This window comes from Leucopleurus acutus (genome assembly GCF_964270905.1).
Source record: "Leucopleurus acutus genome assembly, chromosome: 7".
Lineage (NCBI taxonomy): Eukaryota > Metazoa > Chordata > Mammalia > Artiodactyla > Delphinidae > Leucopleurus > Leucopleurus acutus.
The window spans coordinates 55,799,655-55,820,153 of NC_139150.1; the positions used below are offsets into that span (position 1 = coordinate 55,799,655).

At 42.3% G+C, this 20,499-nt stretch overlaps 1 protein-coding gene across 1 annotated transcript in view; it reads left to right on the top strand.

Annotated features, from left to right (window-relative positions):
- The window catches only part of PDCD1LG2 (programmed cell death 1 ligand 2), a gene marked incomplete at both ends in the record, with an annotated part of 78,655 nt that overhangs the window by 21,899 nt on the left and 36,257 nt on the right, over window positions 1-20,499 (top strand). Inside the window, 3 exons of the mRNA XM_082842847.1 lie at window positions 3,319-3,585; window positions 11,122-11,259; window positions 15,862-15,911. Of these exons, the coding sequence (XP_082698973.1) occupies window positions 3,319-3,585; window positions 11,122-11,259; window positions 15,862-15,911 (455 nt within the window). The remainder of the gene's footprint in view (window positions 1-3,318; window positions 3,586-11,121; window positions 11,260-15,861; window positions 15,912-20,499) is intronic.

The window sequence follows — 20,499 nt, forward strand, 5'->3', positions numbered from 1 at the left end:
CTTCCAAACTATAGTAGAGGGAGGAACACTCCCAAACTCATTCTACAAGGCCACAATCACCCTGATACCAAAACCAGACAAAGATGTCACACACACAAAAAAAACTACAGGACAGCATCACTGATGAACATAGATGCAAAAATCCTCAACAAAATATTAGCAAACAGAATGCAACAGCACGTTAAAAGGATCATACACCATGATCAAGTGGGGTTTATCCCAGGAATGCAAGGATTCTTCAATATACATAAATCAATCATTGTGATACACCATATTTACAAATTGACGGATAAAAATCATATGATCATCTCAATTGATGCAGAAAAAGCTTTTGACAAAATTCAACACCCATTTAAGATAAAAACTCTCCAGAAAGTAGGCATAGACGGAACCTACCTCAACATAATAAAGGCCATATATGACAAACCCACAGCCAACATCATTCTCAATGGTGAAAAACTGAAACCATTTCCTCTAAGATCAGGAACAAGACAAGGTTGTCCGCTCTCACCACTATTATTCCACATAGTTTTGGAAGTTTTAACCACAGCAATCAGAGAAGAAAAGAAATAAAAAGAATCCAAATCAGAAAAGAAGAAGTAAAACAGTCACTGTTTGCAGATGACATGATAGTATACATAGAGAATCCTAAAGATGCTGCCAGAAAACTACTAGAGCTAATCAATGAATTTGGTAAAGTAGCAGGATACAAAATTAATGAACAGAAATCTCTTGCATTCCTATACACTAATGATGGAAAATCTGAAAGAGAAATTAAGGAAACACTCCCATTTACCATTGCAACAAAATGAATAAAATACCTAGGAATAAATCTACCTAAGGAGACAAAAGACCTGTAAGCAGAAAACTGTAAGACACTGATTAAAGAAATTAAAGGTGATACAAACAGATGGAAAGATATACCGTGTTCTTGGATTGGAAGAATCAGCATTGTGAAAATGACTATACTACCCAAAGCAATCTACAGATTCAATGCAATCCCTATCAAACTACCACTGGCATTTTTCACAGAACTAGAACAAAATATTTAACAATTTGTATGGAAACACAAAAGACCCCAAAAAGCAAAAGCAATCTTGAGAAAGAAAAATGGAGCTGGAGGAATCAGGCGCCTGTTCTTCAGACTATACTACAAAGCTACAGTAATCAAGACAGTATGGTACTGGCACAAAAACAGAAATATAGATCAAAAAACAGGATAGAAAACCCAGAGATAAACCCACGCACCTAGGGTCAACTAATCTATGACAAAGGAGGCAAGGATGTACAATGGAGAAAAGACAGCCTCTTCAATAAGTTGTGCTGGGAAAACTGGACAGCTATATGTAAAAGAATGAAATTAGAACACTCCCTAACACCATACACAAAAATAAGCTCAAAATGGATTAAAGACCTAAATGTAAGGCCAGACACTATAAAACTCTCAGAGGAAAACATAGGAAGAACACTGTTTGACATAAATCACAGCAAGATCCTTTTTTGACCCACCTCCTAGAGAAATGGAAATAAAAACAAAAACAAATGGGACCTAAGGAAACTTAAAAGCTTTTGCACAGAAAAGGAAACCATAAACCAGATGAAAAGACAATCCTCTGAATGGGAGAGAATATTTGCAAACGAAGTAACTGACAAAGGATCAATCTCCAAAATATACAAGCAGCTCATGCAGATCAATATCAAATAAACAAACAACCCAATCCAAAAATGGGCAGAAGACCTAAATAGACATTTCTCCAAAGAAGATATACAGATTGCCACAAACCCATGAAAGGATGCTCAACATCACTAATCATTAGAGAAATGCAAATCAAAACTACAATGAGGTATCACCTCACACCAGTCAGAATGGCCATCATCAAAAAATCCAGAAACAATAAATGCTGGAGAGGATGTGGAGAAAAGGGAACCGTCTTGCACTGTTTGTGGTAATGTAAATTGGTACAGGCACTATGGAGAACAGTATGGAGGTTCCTTAAAAAACTAAAAATAGAACTACCATATGACCCAGCAATCCCACTACTGGGCATATACCCTGAGAAAACCATAACTCAAAACGTGTCATGTACCACAACGTCATTGCAGCACTATTTCCAATAGCCAGGACATGGAAGCAACCTAAGTGTCCATCAACAGATGAATGGGTAAAGAAGATGTGGCACATATATACAATGGAATATTACTCAGCCATAAAAGGAAACGAAATCGAATTATTTGTGGTGAGGTGGATGGACCTAGAATCTGTCATACAGGGTGAAGTAAGTCAAAAAGAGAAAGACAAATACCGTACGCTAGCACATATATATGGAATCTAAAGAACTAATTGTTCTGAAGAACCTAGGGACAGGACAGGACTAAAGACACAGATGTAGAGAATGGACTTGAGGACACGGGGAGGGGAAAGGGTAAGCTGGGATGAAGTGAGAGAGTGGCATTGACATATAGCCACTACCAAATGTAAAATAGATAGCTAGTGGGAAGAAGCCACATAGCACAGGGAAACCAGCTAGGTGCTTTTTGTCCACCTAGAGGGGTGGGATAGGGAGGGTGGGAGGGAGATGCAAGAAGGAGGGGATATGGGGATGTAAGTATAGGTAGAGCTGATTCACTTTGTTATACAGCAGAAACTAACACAGCAATGTAAAGCAATTATATTCCAATAAAGGTGTTAAAAAAACGAAAAACAAACCCAGAGGGAACCATCTGGGACCAAGATGGCAATGAATCTGACCTCCAACAGATTTCTAGGTCCTTATTTTTTCTCCTCCTAATCTTAAAGAGGACAGAGGAAAGGAGGACACGGAAAGAAAATTTTCTCCTGAAGATGTTAGAGAAAGTACTAAATAAAGTGAGATGTGGGGGTTATCTAGTGATTTAGTTTATCCAGCCTCTCTTTTCTCCAATCCCCAATTGTAAGATAATTTACATTAATACAGGGTGCCACAGATTGTGGTAGCGTAAAGCACCATTGAGATTTGGAATCAAACCTCGAGTGTTCATAAATTGGCTCCACCAGTTAAAAGCCCTGTGCCTCTGAGTGAAATCTCGACCTCTCTAGCCTCAATTACCTTCAACAAAAGTTGGGTATATTAACAATGCTGTTTTGATGTATTGTAAAAATTAAATAATTCAATGTATGTAAAATAGCATGATATCTGGGACATAGGAAATGTTTAACAAGTTAAAACTATTAGTACTTAATATTGATAATGATAATTTTACTTCACGTGGCATTGAGTACAGAGATCTACGGGAATCAGAAAAGAGAGACTTATTTCTTTTTCTTCTTCTCTTATCCAGCTTCCTACAAGAAAATAAACACTCGCAACCTTAAGGTCCCAGGGACAGATGAGGTAGAGCTCACCTGCCAGGCTGTAGGCTATCCCCTGGCAGAAGTGTCCTGGCCAAATATCAGTGTTCCTACCAACACCAGCCACACCAAGACCTCTGAAGGCCTCTACCAGGTCACTAGTGTTCTGCGCCTAAAGCCACACCCTGGCAGGAATTTCAGCTGTGTGTTCTGGAATGCCAATATGAAGGAACTCACTTCGGCCATCATTGACCAAGGTAAGAGCTGCCTAGCTTACCAGTCAGGGTTCAGGCAAGAAATGGATGACACATTCAGAATGAGTAATCTGAGGACAGTATAATAAAGGGACTATTTATGAAGGTGGGATTAGGATTTAGAGAAAGTACTAAAGGTAGTGCAGGACACCTGGGGCTTCAAAGGTCGGGGAGCAATTACCACCCTGGAGAGGCTACTGGAACCTGGAGGAGGGAGCTGTGGCCTCCGGTACAGGGATGCTGCCACCTGCATCAACTCCAAAGAGCAGAAGCTGATGAATGGATACCACAACCTCGTTCTCCTCCCACCCTCCAGTCTCCTGCTGGTGCTTCCCATTAGCAGAGCCCAGGTGGAATTCCACTGACATGTTCATAAAGTCAACCTCTCAGAGCTCAGAACTGAGTGTTGGAGTGGAGAGAATGGATCCAGAGAGGAAACTGAAAACACCCAGCATAAAGGCTCATCATTGTGATTCAGGCACAGTACTATGAGTCAGCAGTATGAATGTTACTTTGCTGACTTTGCTGCCAGCCAAGTGGTTTTAGGGTTTTCCAGGAAAACTGACCTCTTAAAATAATCATTTAGAGGCTTCACTGGCTATGCTGAATCCCATACTTCAGAATTTCGTGCACCAGCAAAATTTCTGACAATTTTGGTAGTCGGACAATTCTTTTATCTGCCAAGAACATTCATTTGCCAAATAAGAGAGTTAACATCTAGTATGATAATCATTTCATAAGAGACAGGTCATTTTATCACCAGAGACATAAGTTTCCTATTGTTCCACAAACATCATGGGCTTAACCTCACTCTTTTGGAGGTCAGAAATCTGAAAACGGCTTCACTGGTCTCAAATCAAGGTGTTGACAGGATTGCACATGCTCTGAGAATTCATTTTCCTGATTTTTCTGCCTTCTGGAGGCCACCTGTATTCCTTGGCTCGTGGACCTTTCCTACAGCCTTCAACACCAGCAATTGCATTACTCAGATCTCTGCCTCTGTCATCACATCTCTTTCTTTAACTCTCTTGCCTTTTAAGGGCCACCTTTTCCAACTTTTAAGGACCCTGTGATTACATTAGATGCCTCCCCGCAATACATACCTCAACCTGATAATTTAGGATAATTTTCACATTTCAAGGTCCTTAATATAATCACATCTGCAAAATATTTCTGCTGTGTAGGATAACTCATTCACAGGTTTCAGAACATGGACATGTTTGAGGTGAGTCATTATTCTGCTATCATACCAATAAAGGATATAATCTCCAAGTAAAGAACAGCCCCTAGTTATGATAAATTTGACTTTATAGAAGATTTGCTATGTTGTCATTATATTTCACTATTTGCCCTTTACCTTAGTTAGATAAAACAGAGCCTATGATAAGGACTTGTGTGGCATGCAGGTATTTAGGTGATGACCCCAGGGAGCAGAAGTGAGAGGTTTAGGAAATCAAGACAGGAAAGAAGGAAAAGCAAATAGAAGGGTGCATTACCAAAGTTGTTGGTGTGGACAATAGAAGCTTAAGTACTCAAGGACCACCTGAGAAGTGCATAGATCATCTCCTAAGATGTTTACTCAAAGGGCTTCAGGTGGAAGAACTAATCAATCTACTTTTACCCCCAGTGGTTAACAGTTGTCCCCAGGAGCGTTAACTGCCTTCTACTGTGAGCTATGCATGCATGTGGGCTGAGTGAGCTCCCCACAGCATCTATAGCATCAAAGTCATTCCAGGGCAGAAAGCAATGTATCCACTTGAGGTGAATCACTGACCATGAAGTGAGTCAAGGCCCACCCTGAATTCTACCCAGACTGTGGCTGAAATCAGGGGTGAAGCTGAGAGGAAATGAGACAGGACTACAACAGTCTATCCCTTGTGCTGCTCAAATCCCTCCATTCATGCCCTACATTAAGTCCACTGTCTCCGAGGCTTCAGGCAGGGAAGTAGCTACAATCTCTGCACAAGATGCACATACGAGAGTTCATGGAACAAGTTACAGCTTCTACTGCTGCAACTGATCCCAAGCCGTAAGTGATGTTTGTCATTTCTCTCATCCACCATACATTCTAGATTTCCCTCGCTCAGCATTTCAGATGGAATAGTTTGTTTGCCTGGAAGATGAAGAGAAATAGGGGTTGGGGGTGACTCAGACTTTCAACCCTGAGAGACATGAGCCCGTAGTCACCTTGCCCTTAGCAGACTGAAGTTGTTGCAATTGCCTTTTCATTGCTATTACTGGGTATGGAAGTAACAAGACTCAGAGAATCAGTGGATCCCTGAGTTCCAGACATAGTCTTCCTTGCCTCCATTATGTAGCAGCATTTGAGTTCTTCCTGGTAATCAAGATTGATTACTCTACCAGTGCAATGATTCTTTTCTTTGCCTGCTGGTCTGACAGTGGGTAGAGCTCAAGCTGACTAGGCATTATCTAGATGCAATAGAACATATCCCTTGGTACAGCATCCTTTGGGAGAAGCACTTGCCACTAGGAAGCTGGACCTTTAAGTGGAGCCTAAATTTGTGGAGATGAGAAGCAAAAATTCTACAAATGGGTCACTGGAAGTAATGATGAAAGGGACCAACCCTCAGCATTGGGGGAGCCCTGGCATAAAAGTAGCACATGGTTGAGGCAAGACTGTCTGGGGGAAGTGAGTTAGAACCTGCACAGAACCATCCATCGTTCAGCCACATTCAGCCATAGCTGAAATCAGGGGTGAGACAGGCAGAATATGAGTTGGGGCACCAGAGATACCTTCCCTGTCTCAAATTAAATTTTATCATGGATTGGCATCAATCCACAGACCAGACTGAGAACTTTGAAGTGACTCAATGCCCATCTCATCATTAATTTCCTAGCATTTCTCTTTTTTACAAGAAAAGAATCCTCCCTGATATAGTTTTCAGAGGCAGCCAGCTCCGTTGTCATCTTCAAACCCCCAATTCCCCGCTTCCCCAGCTATCCACACTTGGCTACCCAATTTCAGCACTAAAGTTAGCCCAGCTTCTTTCTAACTAAGTGATTATGATGAAGTGAGGAAGTAAGGAGAGGATTCATGCTAAGGATTTAGCAACTTACCATTTTTAGGGCCAACTCTGAGTGAAAATAGTGAATTAGGCAAGTTTGGACCTTTCAATATTCTCTACCTCTTTTTTAAATCACAGCTAAGACCACCAGACTTGTCACCTTATAAAAATTGAGCTATAACTAATTCGTACCAGAGGTCTAGAGTCTTATATATTACAATCCCAGGGGAATTATTTTTTTCCAAGAATTGTTTAGTAAACTCTCCTTTGTTATGTGGAATTTTCTGCCTGGTTAATTTTTGGCCAATACTTTGGATGAAATGTGGTTTTCTAGAATGACACATATAAGGAGCTTTGCTGGGAAACAGGGGCCTGGGTAAGATGAATTTGGAAATAACTGGAATCTAGACTTCACATCACTGAGTACATCAGTATTTTTTTCTTCATGGTAGAGAGGTGGAAGAGCAGACTAACCATTCTTCTGGAAGCCTTGAGGTGGTGAGAAGTTAGGAATGAAGTAAGCTGGCTCTTCTCTCCAAGGGAGCCAACAGAGCTGATGGAATAGTCAACAATCGTGGGAGAGACCTGTGGGGTCTGCATCAGAGGTTGGGAGCTCCTAGGATACCACTCATGAATGTGGCTGGCAGGGGAATGGAGGAATCTTTGTGTAGTCAGAGATTTTCAACCAGTCTCTAGAGATATGTTGAGAATCCTTCCCAGCTCTATATTCATCCTATCCCCTGACATGGATCCTCTGCTCCAGGCAGCTCCCCTTCCTTTCCCTGTACTCTCTGAACCTCTTGTACCTCTCCAATCACCATGACTTCTCTGCTCAGTAGTTTCTTCCACATAAAATATCATTATTCGCCCTCTTCACCAGTTCTCCATGGCAGCTCAGGTAACTCCAGGGTACAAGGCATCTTTCCTTCATCTTGCGTCCTAAAACCTATTGCCTGTACCATTTCTTTGTTTGCCTGTGACTGTACTTGTCTTTTCTCTTTCATTGGTATTTTATTTTCCATGTATTTTAATTGTTCACATGAGTCTTCTTTATGTCCAAACTAAAGCAAAACCTCAGTGCTCTGCCCATATAGTGCTCAATAAATGTCAGATTAATGGGTTGGAGACTTAGTCTTGGATGACCCCAGTCCCATCATCCCAGCTGCTAGTCTGTGTGGACAGCCAGATCAGAGCAGTCAAATGATCCCCTAGTTTGTGATACAAACACCAACAAAATAGCAACAAAATAACCAAAGTCACACATTCTCCCACAAAGGCATTCTTGCTTCTGTTTCACAAAGGCATTTTTAAATTGTCCTATGACTGTCCCCTTTCTACTCATTCTCATAAGTTGAGCAGCTCACAGCTGACTTGTGTGACCCACAACATGCTTCTCCAGAAGTCAATGAATAAAACAAATATAGCAGTGAGAGTCTGGGGTGGGAGGTGCTCCAGTGGCTCTAGAATAGATGACTGAACATCCTAATTTTCAATCAGAAATGAAGGAGCAATGAGACCATTTTCCCTTTGAAACAGGGTTCCTTCCACTAAGGCAGTGTTGCATTTTCATTAGGAAATATAATGAGATTGGAACACAGGAAATAATTATAACAAGACCCTTGTAGGGCTGGCAGAGAAGTTCTCCCAGGAGACTTGGAAGTGACTCTCTGGCAGTGGTCAGGAGCATGGGCTCTGAAGTCAGATGGACTTGAATTTCAAATCCTCTCTCTGCTACCTACTAGCTCTGAGAACATGAACGTATGACTGTGCCACCCTAGAACTCAGCCTCTCATTTGTAGAATGAGGGTAAATAATGGTAGATATCTAATAGGGTTATTGTGAGGATTAAATGAAATATGTTTGTAAAGTCCTTAGCAGTCAGAAAGGATGAAACAGGAAAAAAAGTATGGTACCTTTAGTGAGAGGCATGACTTCCTTATGAGTGCATGAGGCTGTAGATAGGATAAATCCAATGTTTCTCCCATTGCATCATGACATCATTGTTAAGTAGCATGCAATTACTATAAAACAATCTAAAAGAAGATGTATTAGGATGTAGGCTAAGTAACCTCAAAATACAGTGACTCAAATAAAGCAGGAGTATATTTCTCTCTGATGTCACAGTCAGAGATAGAAGGTGGTTCAGAGCAGGTAAGTCACTATATTCCATAAAGTTATTCAATAATCCAGGTTCTTTCCATCTTGTTGCTCTGGCACTCTCCAGGATGTTACCCCTGCTGAATTGTCAAAGCTGGGTCACTGCCACATTCATGTTTCAGCCTTCAGAAAGGAAAAGAGACACATTCAGTGTTTGAAGGCCAAGACTCAAAAGACCCATTCTCTAGTCCTGAACTTAGTTCACGTGGCTGGCCACACCTAACTGCAGGGGAGGCTTAGAAATGTAGTCTCAGAGAAGCCATGTGTCCACCTAATCCCTAGCTAATACTAGAGAAGAAATGGAGAATGGATTTAAGGGATAAGCAGCAGTCTGCCACAAGGTAACTAATGACAAGGAAGATTGGGCAAGGTAGACTAGATAGACAGATGGTCAATTCAGCCCAACAGATCCTTATTGACACCTTTCATGTAGCTGGCGCCTGGCTCTATAGGGGATTCAGAGATGACTTAGAGAAAATCTTTGCACTTCAGATACTTACAATCTAAGCAGACTGATGTCCTGTTGGATGTTCAATGTTAGAAAGTCTGCAGGAATAAGTAGAGTTTGTGTGTGGAAGGAACTATGAGGGAACCTGCCCAGGACAAGGGTTTGCATAAAGGCACTGAAGTAGGGGCCTCTCCTGTTGTGGGGACAGTGAGAACTCCTTGACTTATGGTGCTACATGTAGCAAGTGCTTAATCAGCATTTCCTAGAAGATATTAATTACTATGGGTTATGTATGGTAAGGGAGGTTAACTAGACGTATTGTGGTGATCAGTCACAGTATATACAAATATCAAATCATTATGTTGTATACCTGAAACTAATATAATGTTATATGACAATTATACCTCAATTAAAATTTTTATATATGGATTATCCAATGTGTAGATGAACCAGACTTCGTAATGCTTTTTATTTTTCTTAATGTTCACCACAATCTTAGGATAGAGACAAATATCTGTGGGGCCTGAGCTTTGGATCAGACAGATCTAGGTTTGCAATCCTGGCTTCGTCACTTACTTAGCAGTGATGACCTTATAGATAATTTAGCATCTCAGAGCCTTACTTCCTCAACTGTAAAACGAAGGCCTCACATTAAATGATATCTGATCCCTTCTCAGCTAAAACTGTCTGTGATTCTCAGACAGCACTATGATGGGGAGGGGGAGGGCAGTTGGCAGGACTGAGCCCTTCCTCATGAGCATTTTGCCAGGTTTTTCCTGGACCAGGCTGTTACGTTCTTTTTTCTCTTTTGGCCACGCCGCACAGCTTGTGGGATTTTAGCTCCCCAACCAGGAATTGAACCCGGGGCCCTCAGCAGTGAGAGCGCACACTCCTAACCACTGGGCCTCCAGGGAATTCCCTGTTATGTTTATTCTTTATGAGTTACTCCATGAGGCAAAATTCAGCCTTTTGGAAAGGGCACAGTTTACCCTGGATACCCTTCCATCTCCCTACAATGGACGCCCCTTCAGGCCTGCCCTTTGTCAGTCTGGGGCCCTCATTCTAACCAGAGCTCTCCTTTACAAGTCTTTCCCCCAACCTCCAAAATTACTCTTCTCATCCACCTCTCTACTAATTCATCTTTTCGTCACTGTCAGACCTTGATTAGCTGAGACAAGGAAAAGGGCTAGTTGTAGTGATTCATGTATGATATTCTAGTTTTTTCAAAAGGATCCTGTTAATCCTGGAGATTGAATAACTGATGGTAAAAATTCTAAGCACCATGAGTGCTTACCAGTGGAGTGAGGAGACATATTTGGGCTGAGGGACTATCCTACTGGGAAAAGAGAGATGATGAAAGAGGAGAGAAGGAGAGAGAGAGAGAAAGAAGGGAAAGAAAGAAGAAAAAAGGAAGGAAGGAAGGAAAGAAGGGAGGAAGGGAGAAAGAAGGAAGGAAGGAAGAAAGAAAGAAAGAAAGGAATGAAAGAAAAAGAAGAAAGAAAGAAGGAAGGAAGACATAATATGATAGGTGTATCAGAATGATGACAAGCATGGGATCTGGAACCAGGCAGCCTGGATTATATCTCAGCTATGTCACTTACTGTATAACTTTGGGAAAGGCCTCTGTGCCTCACTTCCTCCATCAGTAAAATGAGGGTCATAGTAGAGCCTGTCTCATAGGATGGTTGTGAAGAGTAAAAGAGCTAATACATACAACATTCATATACATACAGCATTCATATATATACAGCATTCATATACATACAGCATTCATAGGACAGTACCTGGCATGGAGTAAATGCTCAGTGCAAGTTGGCCATGTTGGTTATAACCCAGTCATTTGGCCAACTTGTTGGTTTACCTCTAAGCTAACATGTAATGGGATTCTGGTGCTTTTCTTTCCTCCAGGTGATCTGGAATCCCCTGAGATCCGTCCATCTTCACTGCTTCATAGTTTCATCCTCTCCTTCATCATTGCTTTAATGTTCATAGCCACAATGATAGTCCTAAGAAAACGGCTCTGCCAAAAGTTTTATTCTGGAAAAGGTAAGTGAGTTTCATTCATGGTAACTGAGTGGACTGGGTATCTGCAGTGTGAGGCTCTGCTTGGCCTCACTGGCCTACAGCTGCCCAGCTTCAAATTCAGTCCACGCAGGGCTTATGAATTGCTTTGGGCTTTTCCTGATGATTTTTCCCCCAGAAAAAAAATGGCTCCAGTCTTCAGTGAGCTGGAATCTTTACACTGAATATTTTTAAAGGAATGTTTTGTTCCTGTGGCCGAAATTGTTTGCTGTGATCTTTGAGCCAAGAAAATGTCATTAGCCTCGTGAGATCAGTGTTATTTTCACAATACAGAGGAGTATGTGGTCAGAGTTCACTCGTGGGAGGATGCCAGGATCCTTTATGAGGATTCCTTTAGTTCTCATTCCTCCTTTCTGCATTCTGGGTCTGAGCTGGGCTGAGCCCTCCTCCTTCCCACAAGAATCTGTATCTTCTGGTTGGGTAAGGAAAGGAAAAAAGTATGAGGCCATCTGGGGGTAGGGAAAGCACATGATTGGTGGTACCCTGAGGTCTTTCAGCAGCTCCCTCCTCACCCTGTCACATGCTCACCAACCCATTCCTATTCTATTGTGACAGCTGGGACAGAGGATGCCTGTGGCCTTTGAGCCCATGCCAGAATACCTGCAGGCCTATCTGGTGCTTTCTAAAACTATTCCTTTGTCAGCGCCCAGTGAGCTCCTCCCAAGATCTAAACATGGCCTATAGAAAAGGAAAATGCATCTGGGAGTAATTCAGTAGGAATTTGGAATGGTCACTATTTGAGAATTGGGGGGCTTTTAGGTGATTGTTATCCTACGTCTACAGTCTAACTTCTATAGTCTCATCTGCCGTGAAATATTGTCATAATTTTTCCTTTGACCTATGTGTGCATTAGCTTGGGTATTAACCACAAAACCCTCTACTATGGAATCCAGCATCCAAGAACTATTGTTAAAAGAAAGAGGGGGGTTGGGGAGGAAGGAAGAAGGGAAGAAGGGAGGGAGGAAAGGAGGAAAAATGGGGTGGGGAGAGAGAGAGAGAGGGGATAGAAGTGGAGGGGAAGGGCAATTCACCATAAAGGAGGAATTACAGGGTCTTGCCCCAAAGAACTTTGACTAAACAGAATCACTTCTGCAAATCTATGACCTCAGAGAGTCATGACAGATGCAGCTCATCAGAATCTTACCTTCTGCATTCTTTCATTACCTCCCTCATACGTACCTCTCAGAAACAACTTTATAACCAAGGTTCCAGACCTGGGACCTGAGAGCCCATTAGTCACCTCAGAAATGAGCAGCAGAGTCTTCTGTCCCTACTCTCTTTGGGAAAATGAAATTGAGCAACATTCCTTAAAGATAGAGCAGAAAAAAGAAATCCTCCCCTCATCCCCCATCCCAATCTCAAGAGTAAGTGAAGCTATCAGTAGCTTCAAGCTGGGTGCAAGTCTCAGGCACCAACTGGAGTGGGAGAGATTTGTTACTAATAAGAGGTAAGTGAATACATTTTCAAATGATTCCTTTTCTGTTTTTAATGAACCAGAGTGAAATCACCGTTGCCTATGTAATAACCCCCCTCTCTAACTCTTGTGCTTTGGGATCTGCTTTCTTGCAAGGGAGTAAACAGATACACGTATGGAAATGCATCTGCCATGTAGACAAACTCATGTCACAGAAGAAGCTTGAGAAGTTCTGGTACTCTGGATAGAGCTTTAAACCAGTGACAGAAGCTAGGTCTGGACCTGGTGCTCCCACATATTGGTTCTATGATCTTGTACAAATCACTCAACTTCTTTGAGGTATTTTTTCCATCTGTTGCAGGAAGCAATATGAGAACAACATTTTCCAGCTTATTGATCCAACCTCACTGCCACGACTGTGGTTCAACCTGGACTAGGGCAGAACCCTCCTACTTGTCTCCCTGCACCCACTCCTGCCTCCAATGTGGTCTATTTTCAATTTAGCTAGAACAGGCGTTTAAATTCTCAAATCTACCATGTCTTCTCTGCTCACACCTCTTCCATGGCTTCTCACTGCTCGCTGGGTGAAGTCCCAACAAGTCCCTGGTCCTATGACTCACATCTCGGCTTTGTACCCTCGTTTTCCAAGCTCTAGCCGTACAGAATTGTCTGGTCCACAGAGGTATCTCATTCTTGCAATTCTGAGTTTTCTCATATAATATTCACTCTTTCTAAAATACTTTCTTTTCTTTGTCCACCTGAGTTGGAGTCATCCTTTGAATCTTAGCTAAGCTGTCACTTCATCAAGCCTTCCCTGATTCTACTCCCACCCCTGACTCTACTCCCTCACGACACCCATTACTTCAAATCCCCTTGTTAGATATTTCCATAGCACCTACTTCTCATTTCAATGCACTCAGCACACATTACATACTTACGGCCTGTTTTAATAGCTTGGGCTATAAATGGAATTGCATCCCTTTTAATTTTCCAAATCCTCAAGTACCCACCTGCCTACCTCAGCAAGAAGTCCAGTGTCTCCCTCTTACAGTATGTACTTCCCCACCTCCCACAGACTGTCAGAAGGCTTGCTTAGCCCCCAGGGTCAGTGCTGCTTCAAAACAGGCAGGAAGGCTACTGGGGAGCTAGGTCAGTTCACCAGAGGGCACTGGTTTTGAGCTGCAGCTGTTTCTACTGCCGTGCAACATCTCTGTTCCCTCTGGGTATCTCTGTCCACCACACAAAGGTACCCTTGCCAGTCCAGATCCCCACACAGACCAGAGTGACGCAGGATGGCAACTCTTCTGGCTCCCCTCACACGTTCTGCCATTGCTCCTAAAGCAAGATTCTCATGGGCTGGTGTGGCAGAAGGGGCTTCCTGCCTTAACAGCAGCTGTGCCCAGCCAGCCTCTTCTGCGCTCAGCCTTTGCATTGAGCCTGCGACATCAGTCCTAACTGCCTTATCTTGAGTTCCTCTTGGCGACATTGCTGTCCCAAACTTCTAAATCTATCAGAGTAAAATAAACAGGTCCACCCAGAAGGCTCTTTGGCTCCTAAATAGATTTACCCACCTATGTCTCAGCAACCAGCTCTGCACACCAAGGTGTATAGGGAGGCTGTTGACAGTCCATACAGGGTTCTGTTTACCATCTCCACTTAAGAGGAACCATTCAATAGTTTACGGCTGCAGGGTGACTTGCTGGGTTCCAGAAAAGAAGTTGGCCTTCTATTACAAAAACAATGTCATTTTCTGCTTCATCTGCTAATCTTTAAATTTCCTGAGTTCAGGGACTGTGTTTCTCTTATTCATCAGTATATGTCCAGTGTCTAAAACATTACCTGGCACATATAGACATTAAACAAAATTTTAGACATTTAACCTCCCATGTGCAGATATGTATGCTAACCTGCTCTGTACAATGTAGCCATATGTCGTTATTTAAATTAAATAAAAATTCAAGTCCCTGGTCATATTTTAAGTGCTCGCATATTGTAGGTGTTCAATAGCCACATGTGGCTAGTAGCTACTCTGTGGGATAGAGCAGTATTTCCAATTTCTACTGGATTCAATAAATATAATATGATATTTCAATAAATATATATTTCAACAAATATGATCATTAAAAAACAAAACATATTAAAAGAATTTCTATAAAAGTTTCTAAATGTTTATACTTGACTTTTATATCTATCTCATCATAGACTGTTAACAATCAGTTCACCCACTGGTACCAGCCCATGGACCACATTTTGAGTGGCACTGCCCTAAAAGACTGAGCCAGGACTTTGCAGGGATTTAAACCAAAGGCCAAATATGCTGGCTAATGCTTGCATGAGAACCACAGAGAATGGCAGCACTGACCTCAGGCATTAGAGACCTTCACTCAATCTCCAACATTCAAGGGCAATTTCTATAGGCTAACCATTGGGCTCCTTTCAAATACAAACACTCTTGGAGGAGATTGCCGTGTGGGATAGAAGCCCTCTAAGTCCAGGCCAAGGTCAGTATGGTTATGAGGGAGTTACAAAGAATCTGATGTACAGAGCAAAAGCAGAATTAGGGATGGATTGAGTTCAGGAGCCCAGGCAACTGTAGGACATGGGCATCAAGCCCTGGAAGAAAATCAGAGTGGGAGGGAACATGTGAAATCAGCGGTTGAGAAAGAGATGAAACCAGGGAAACAGTGGTCAGCAGCGTCCCATCATGTGAACTTGTGCTTCTGCCCCAGGAATTACTTTGAACAAGTATGTCATTTATACCTTAGAGTAAATTAATTGATCAGACCATCTGCTCTGTTTAGGGAAGACAGGAAGGAAGTGGTATTCAGGACTAAAGCAGAACAGGGAGAGATAATTTCGGAGACATTTCCTGGGCTGAATACCCAAATTAGCAGCCCCTCAGCCTCTGAGTACCTGGGGGCCAGAGGCAGACAACAGAATGGGAAGTAAGTGGGGGCCTTCTTTCTTCACAATTTTCTCCTAAGAGTATGGTTTTTCGTCGTATTCAGCCTGAGGTCTCAAACCACGGTGGACATTTGGACTTCTATATGTGGATTTATTTGAAGTTACTTTTTGTTCTGCCATTGTTTAGCCTATAAACAGAACTATTTCCTCGTTAATCTTAACCCATCCCTGGATTTTTTCTTTTTCAGGCACAACAAAAAGATATGTCACCACGGTAAGGAGGGAAGTGGACAGAGCTGTAAGTAATCATGATTTTTCTTTTCTTTTTCACCCCCTTTCCTCTCCCAGCGTGAATTAAGAAATAACCTCTATTAATGCACCAAGGGCAACTGAATAGTTTAGGCTCGTGCAGAATCTTCCTGTTAAGTGGCATTTTTAGCCCGTTTTTCTTGCAACCCTGTGTTGTTCCATACCTTTCTTGGAGAACAAGATGGTGTCTTGTATAGCCACAGAACAACTCTGTAGCCTTTCATCTGTCTGTATTCCTAAGCACCCCTAGAAAATAAGGCACAGGACATCTGGGCTCACAAAATTAGATGCATGGTTAAATTTAACAGTAAGGAGAAGATATTCAACTGTGGCACAATCAACAGCTGATGTTTTTGCAACAGTTGTTAAGTACACTGTTGGGGGCTGTGTGTCAGGGGCATTGCTGGGGATGTAGAAGTATGTCATGAGGTTGACAGGCATGGAGCTGGACTTTGTGGAAGAGAGAGGATGTGATCTGGAGGTTAGGAGAAGTAGGATTGCTGAAATCATTCAGGCTCATTGGATGAAAAGCTTAGACCCTGGGGAAGTGGTGTGTTGGGGACCAACAGGCCTGGGTCTCATTGTAAAATGGGTATTTCTGGCTTTCTTGGGAAAGCTGCCTTTCCCTGAAATCTAGGGATCACATGGTGTGACACACAAGTTTATGAGTCACCAAAATAATGATAGGCAATTCATAGAAATTTCTAAATAACTATGTATCGGCTAGTCAGAATATTCAGAACTGTTCATTTTCAAATTCTGTTGAATATATCCCCAAAATTCCAGAGGGACCAATTGTGAAAATAACCCTAGAAAACCTTCAGATACCAGGGTCTGTGTCTGGCTTATGCATCAGACATGGCAGCTTAGAAGCACAAAATGAAACTTAAAAGAATGAAATGAAAAGAGGCTCCTGCACCCTCCCTGTCTCCACCACTTCCCTGAAAGCGATTCTTGAAACTACATCCTGTGACTGTATACGCATCCCTGGGCACAGCACCAGGAAAGAATTGCAGCTTAGGCCGGACTGTTACCCTGAGCTTTTCTGAATCAGCAACAAGATTTTCTTGACTCAGAAAACTTTCAGATCAACACTGGCAGGCCTGATAGAAACATTCATTTCTTGAGAAACAAAAATCCTATATTCCTATAAATTGATCTGCTTGGCCTACATGTGAGTTTCCATGGGAGAGGCCCAAAATTTGTCTGAATTTCACGAGGTCAGAGTGTATAAGCGACTCCTTCAATGGCTCAGCATAAGGAAGAAAGCATAGTGGAAGTCCTGAGCACAGAGGTAATAAACTCAGGTGCCTACTAGGGCCAGGAAGGAGATGAAATGAGTAAACACTGTCTAGTATAACCTGATAGGGAGTGGGGGAGGGATTTCAACAAATTGGAGAGTATATTCCATGTCAATTTAGCACTAGCCTAACATTGCCTGAGAAGATGGAAATCCATATTTTTATATAAAAACAACCTAATTACTAAATGCTGGCTGAAAGTATTTCAAATACCAAACAAACTAAATAAAATGTGCCCGTAGGCTAATTGAGCCTGTCAATGACCAGTTTTCAAGCTCTTTCATAGAGAGAAAATATTGTCAGGAAAGAGCCTAGGATCTGAGTAATGAAGGCAGAAACACCTATTTGGAGAACTGAACACTCAAAGGCTTGCTGCCAACCTAAATGTCTATCCTATGGCCTGCCACATGGTCTGCATGTTGCACTGTTATGAAGTGACTTCTTTGGATTAACAGTGTATCACAGTCATTTTTAACCAGTACAGCTCCTTATAAACAGAAAAATTTCAAACCCTCTTTTAATGGTGTCTGAAATTCAAAATAGAGTAACTATCTTGATCAAAAATGAAGTTAAAGAAATGGGACTAATTCCCTCCTCCCCCTGCCTGGCCCCCCGCCCCTCCACAATTATATATAGTCACAGTCTCTACCTTTTAACCTGGAGGAAGGGAGAGTCAGGGAGGTGAGAGAGTGATGCTTCTCCTCTTTCTCCCTCACCCCTCCTTGGCACTTACCTGAGAATACGTGGTACAGTGTAAATAAGTCAGGACCACTTAGATATACATCATAGAAGACACACATAGGAATGTACACGGTACTATTACTTATAATAGCAACAAATTAGAAATAATCAAATATGAATCAATAGGAGAAAAGATGAATAGGAAGACTAGACAGTAATTAAAATGAAAGCACCAAAACTAGATATATTTTTGAGATGAATAAATCTGAACAATATAATTTGGAGAGGTAATATGCTTCTCAACCTGAGAAGCATATTACCAATGACAGAGAGTTTAAAAACATGCAAATAGGGCTTCCCTGGTGGCGCAGTGGTTGAGAGTCCGCCTGCCGATGCAGGGGACACGGGTTCGTGCCCCAGTCCAGGAAGATCCCGCATTCTGTGGAGCGGCTGGGCCCGTGAGCCATGGCCGCTGAGCCTGTGCGTCCGGAGCCTGTTCTCCGCAACGGGAGAGGCCACAGCAGTGAGAGGCCCGCGTACCGCAAAAAACAAACAAACAAAAAAAAACACATGCAAACAACCCCTAAGTAGTGTTTATGGGAAACAGTCATGTGATATAAAAGTACAAAAATAGGGCTTCCCTGGTGGCGCAGTGGTTGAAAGTCCGCCTGCCAATGCAGGGGACACGGGTTCGTGCCCTGGTCCGGGAAGATCCCACATGCCGCGGAGCGGCTGGGCCCGTGAGCCATGGCCACTGAGCCTGCGCGTCCGGAGCCTGTGCTCCGCAAAGGGAGAGGCCACAACAGTGAGAGGCCCGCATACAGCAAAAAAAAAAAAAAAAAAAAAAAAAGTACAAAAATAGTATGGAAGTGATAAACATCAAATTTAACCTCAAACTGGGTAGTGGTTATACAGATGTTCGTTACATTATTCTCTATATTTTATGCCTGAAATATTTATTTTTATAAAAAAAGAGGTCACAATTAAAATTCAAGACATTTAGATTTAAGTTTTTCTGTGAGCTAGCTACACAACCTTAGGTAAGATCTGCCCCCTCTCTGTGCTTCAGTTTTGTCAACTGTAAATTGAGAAAGTTGGACCAGATCCAGAAGGGCAAACAGGCCTCATGTCAGGTGCAGGGAATGCCTAGAGTAGAGATAAAGATGGTTTGGGAGACTATTTCTAGATGGAAAGTGTGGTGATTGATGAATGAATAATGTCTGCCTTGGGTGTGGGGTGGGAAAAGTCATGGTCCTTGACAATATATTAAAAAAAAAAACACAATTATGCATTTATCTGTATTTCCATTCATCTTTGTCATGTACATACATACATGACATTATTTTGTGTTCTACATGTTTTAGTTGCATTCAGAGTTATTTTCAGATTGATCCAAGTCTTTGTAATCATGTTTAGAGCTGCATAAAATGTAGAACTTGACTGATGATCACTAGTGATGAAGTATTAAAGGAACAAATTACTCATTTTTACTTAGCATAATGTTTTATGGTTTTGTCAAGACAAATACCAATGTGTTAGATTTTCAGTAGATGCTTTTTAATTTCCTCCCTAAAAAGTTGTTCATCAGTTATTAACTCTTTATTTAGAATGGATTTAATGCTTTGGTTAATATCCCCTGGGAAGAAGAGGGAGCCAGACATGGAGATACTGATTTGAGAAATAGGAAGAGGCTAGGTCTGGGGCCCAGTGTTTGGACAGCCAAGAAAACTTGGTACGTGTTGTTGGGGGTGAGGGGTACTTCAGGCTTCTCCAGAGAAACAGAACACAGAACCGCTAGGAGACCAAAAAGTATGAAATCTGTAGGGCAGGCTGGCAGGCTGGGAACTCAGGTAAGAGCTGAAGGTGCAATGTTGAGTCCTAGATCTATAGGTCAGGCCAGCAGGCTGGGGACTCAGGTAGGATTTCTACATTACAGTATTGAGGCAGAATTCCTTCTTCTCTGAGAAACCTCAGTTGTTGCTCTCAAGGTCTTCAACTGTTTGAATGAGGCTCATCCACATTATGGAAGGTAATCTGCTTTATTTAAAGTCAGTGGACGGTAGGGACTTCCCTGGCGGTCCAAGTGGTTAAAGACTTTGTCTTCCAATGCAGGGGGTGTGGGTTTGATCCCAGGGAGCTAAGGTCCCACATGCCTCAGGGCCAAAAAACCCAAAACATAAAAACAGAAGCAATATTGCAACAAATTCAATAAAGACCTTAAAAATGGTCCACATCAGGGGTTCCCTGGTGGCACAGTGGTTGAGAGTCCGCCTGCCGATGCAGGGGACGTGGGTTCGTGCCCCGGTCCGGGAAGATCCCACATGCCACGGAGCGGCTGGGCCCGTGAGCCGTGGCCACTGAGCCTGCATGTCCGGAGCCTGTGCTCTGCAACGGGAGAGGCCACAACAGTGAGAGGCCCGCGTATCGCAAAAAAAAATTGGTCTACATCAAAAAAATCTTAAAAAAAAAAAGAAGTCAGTTGACGGTAAATGTTAATCACATCTACAAAACACCTTCACAGCAACATGTAGACTAACATTTCACCAAACTGGGCACATTAGTCTAGGCAAATTGACATATAAAATTAACCATCAT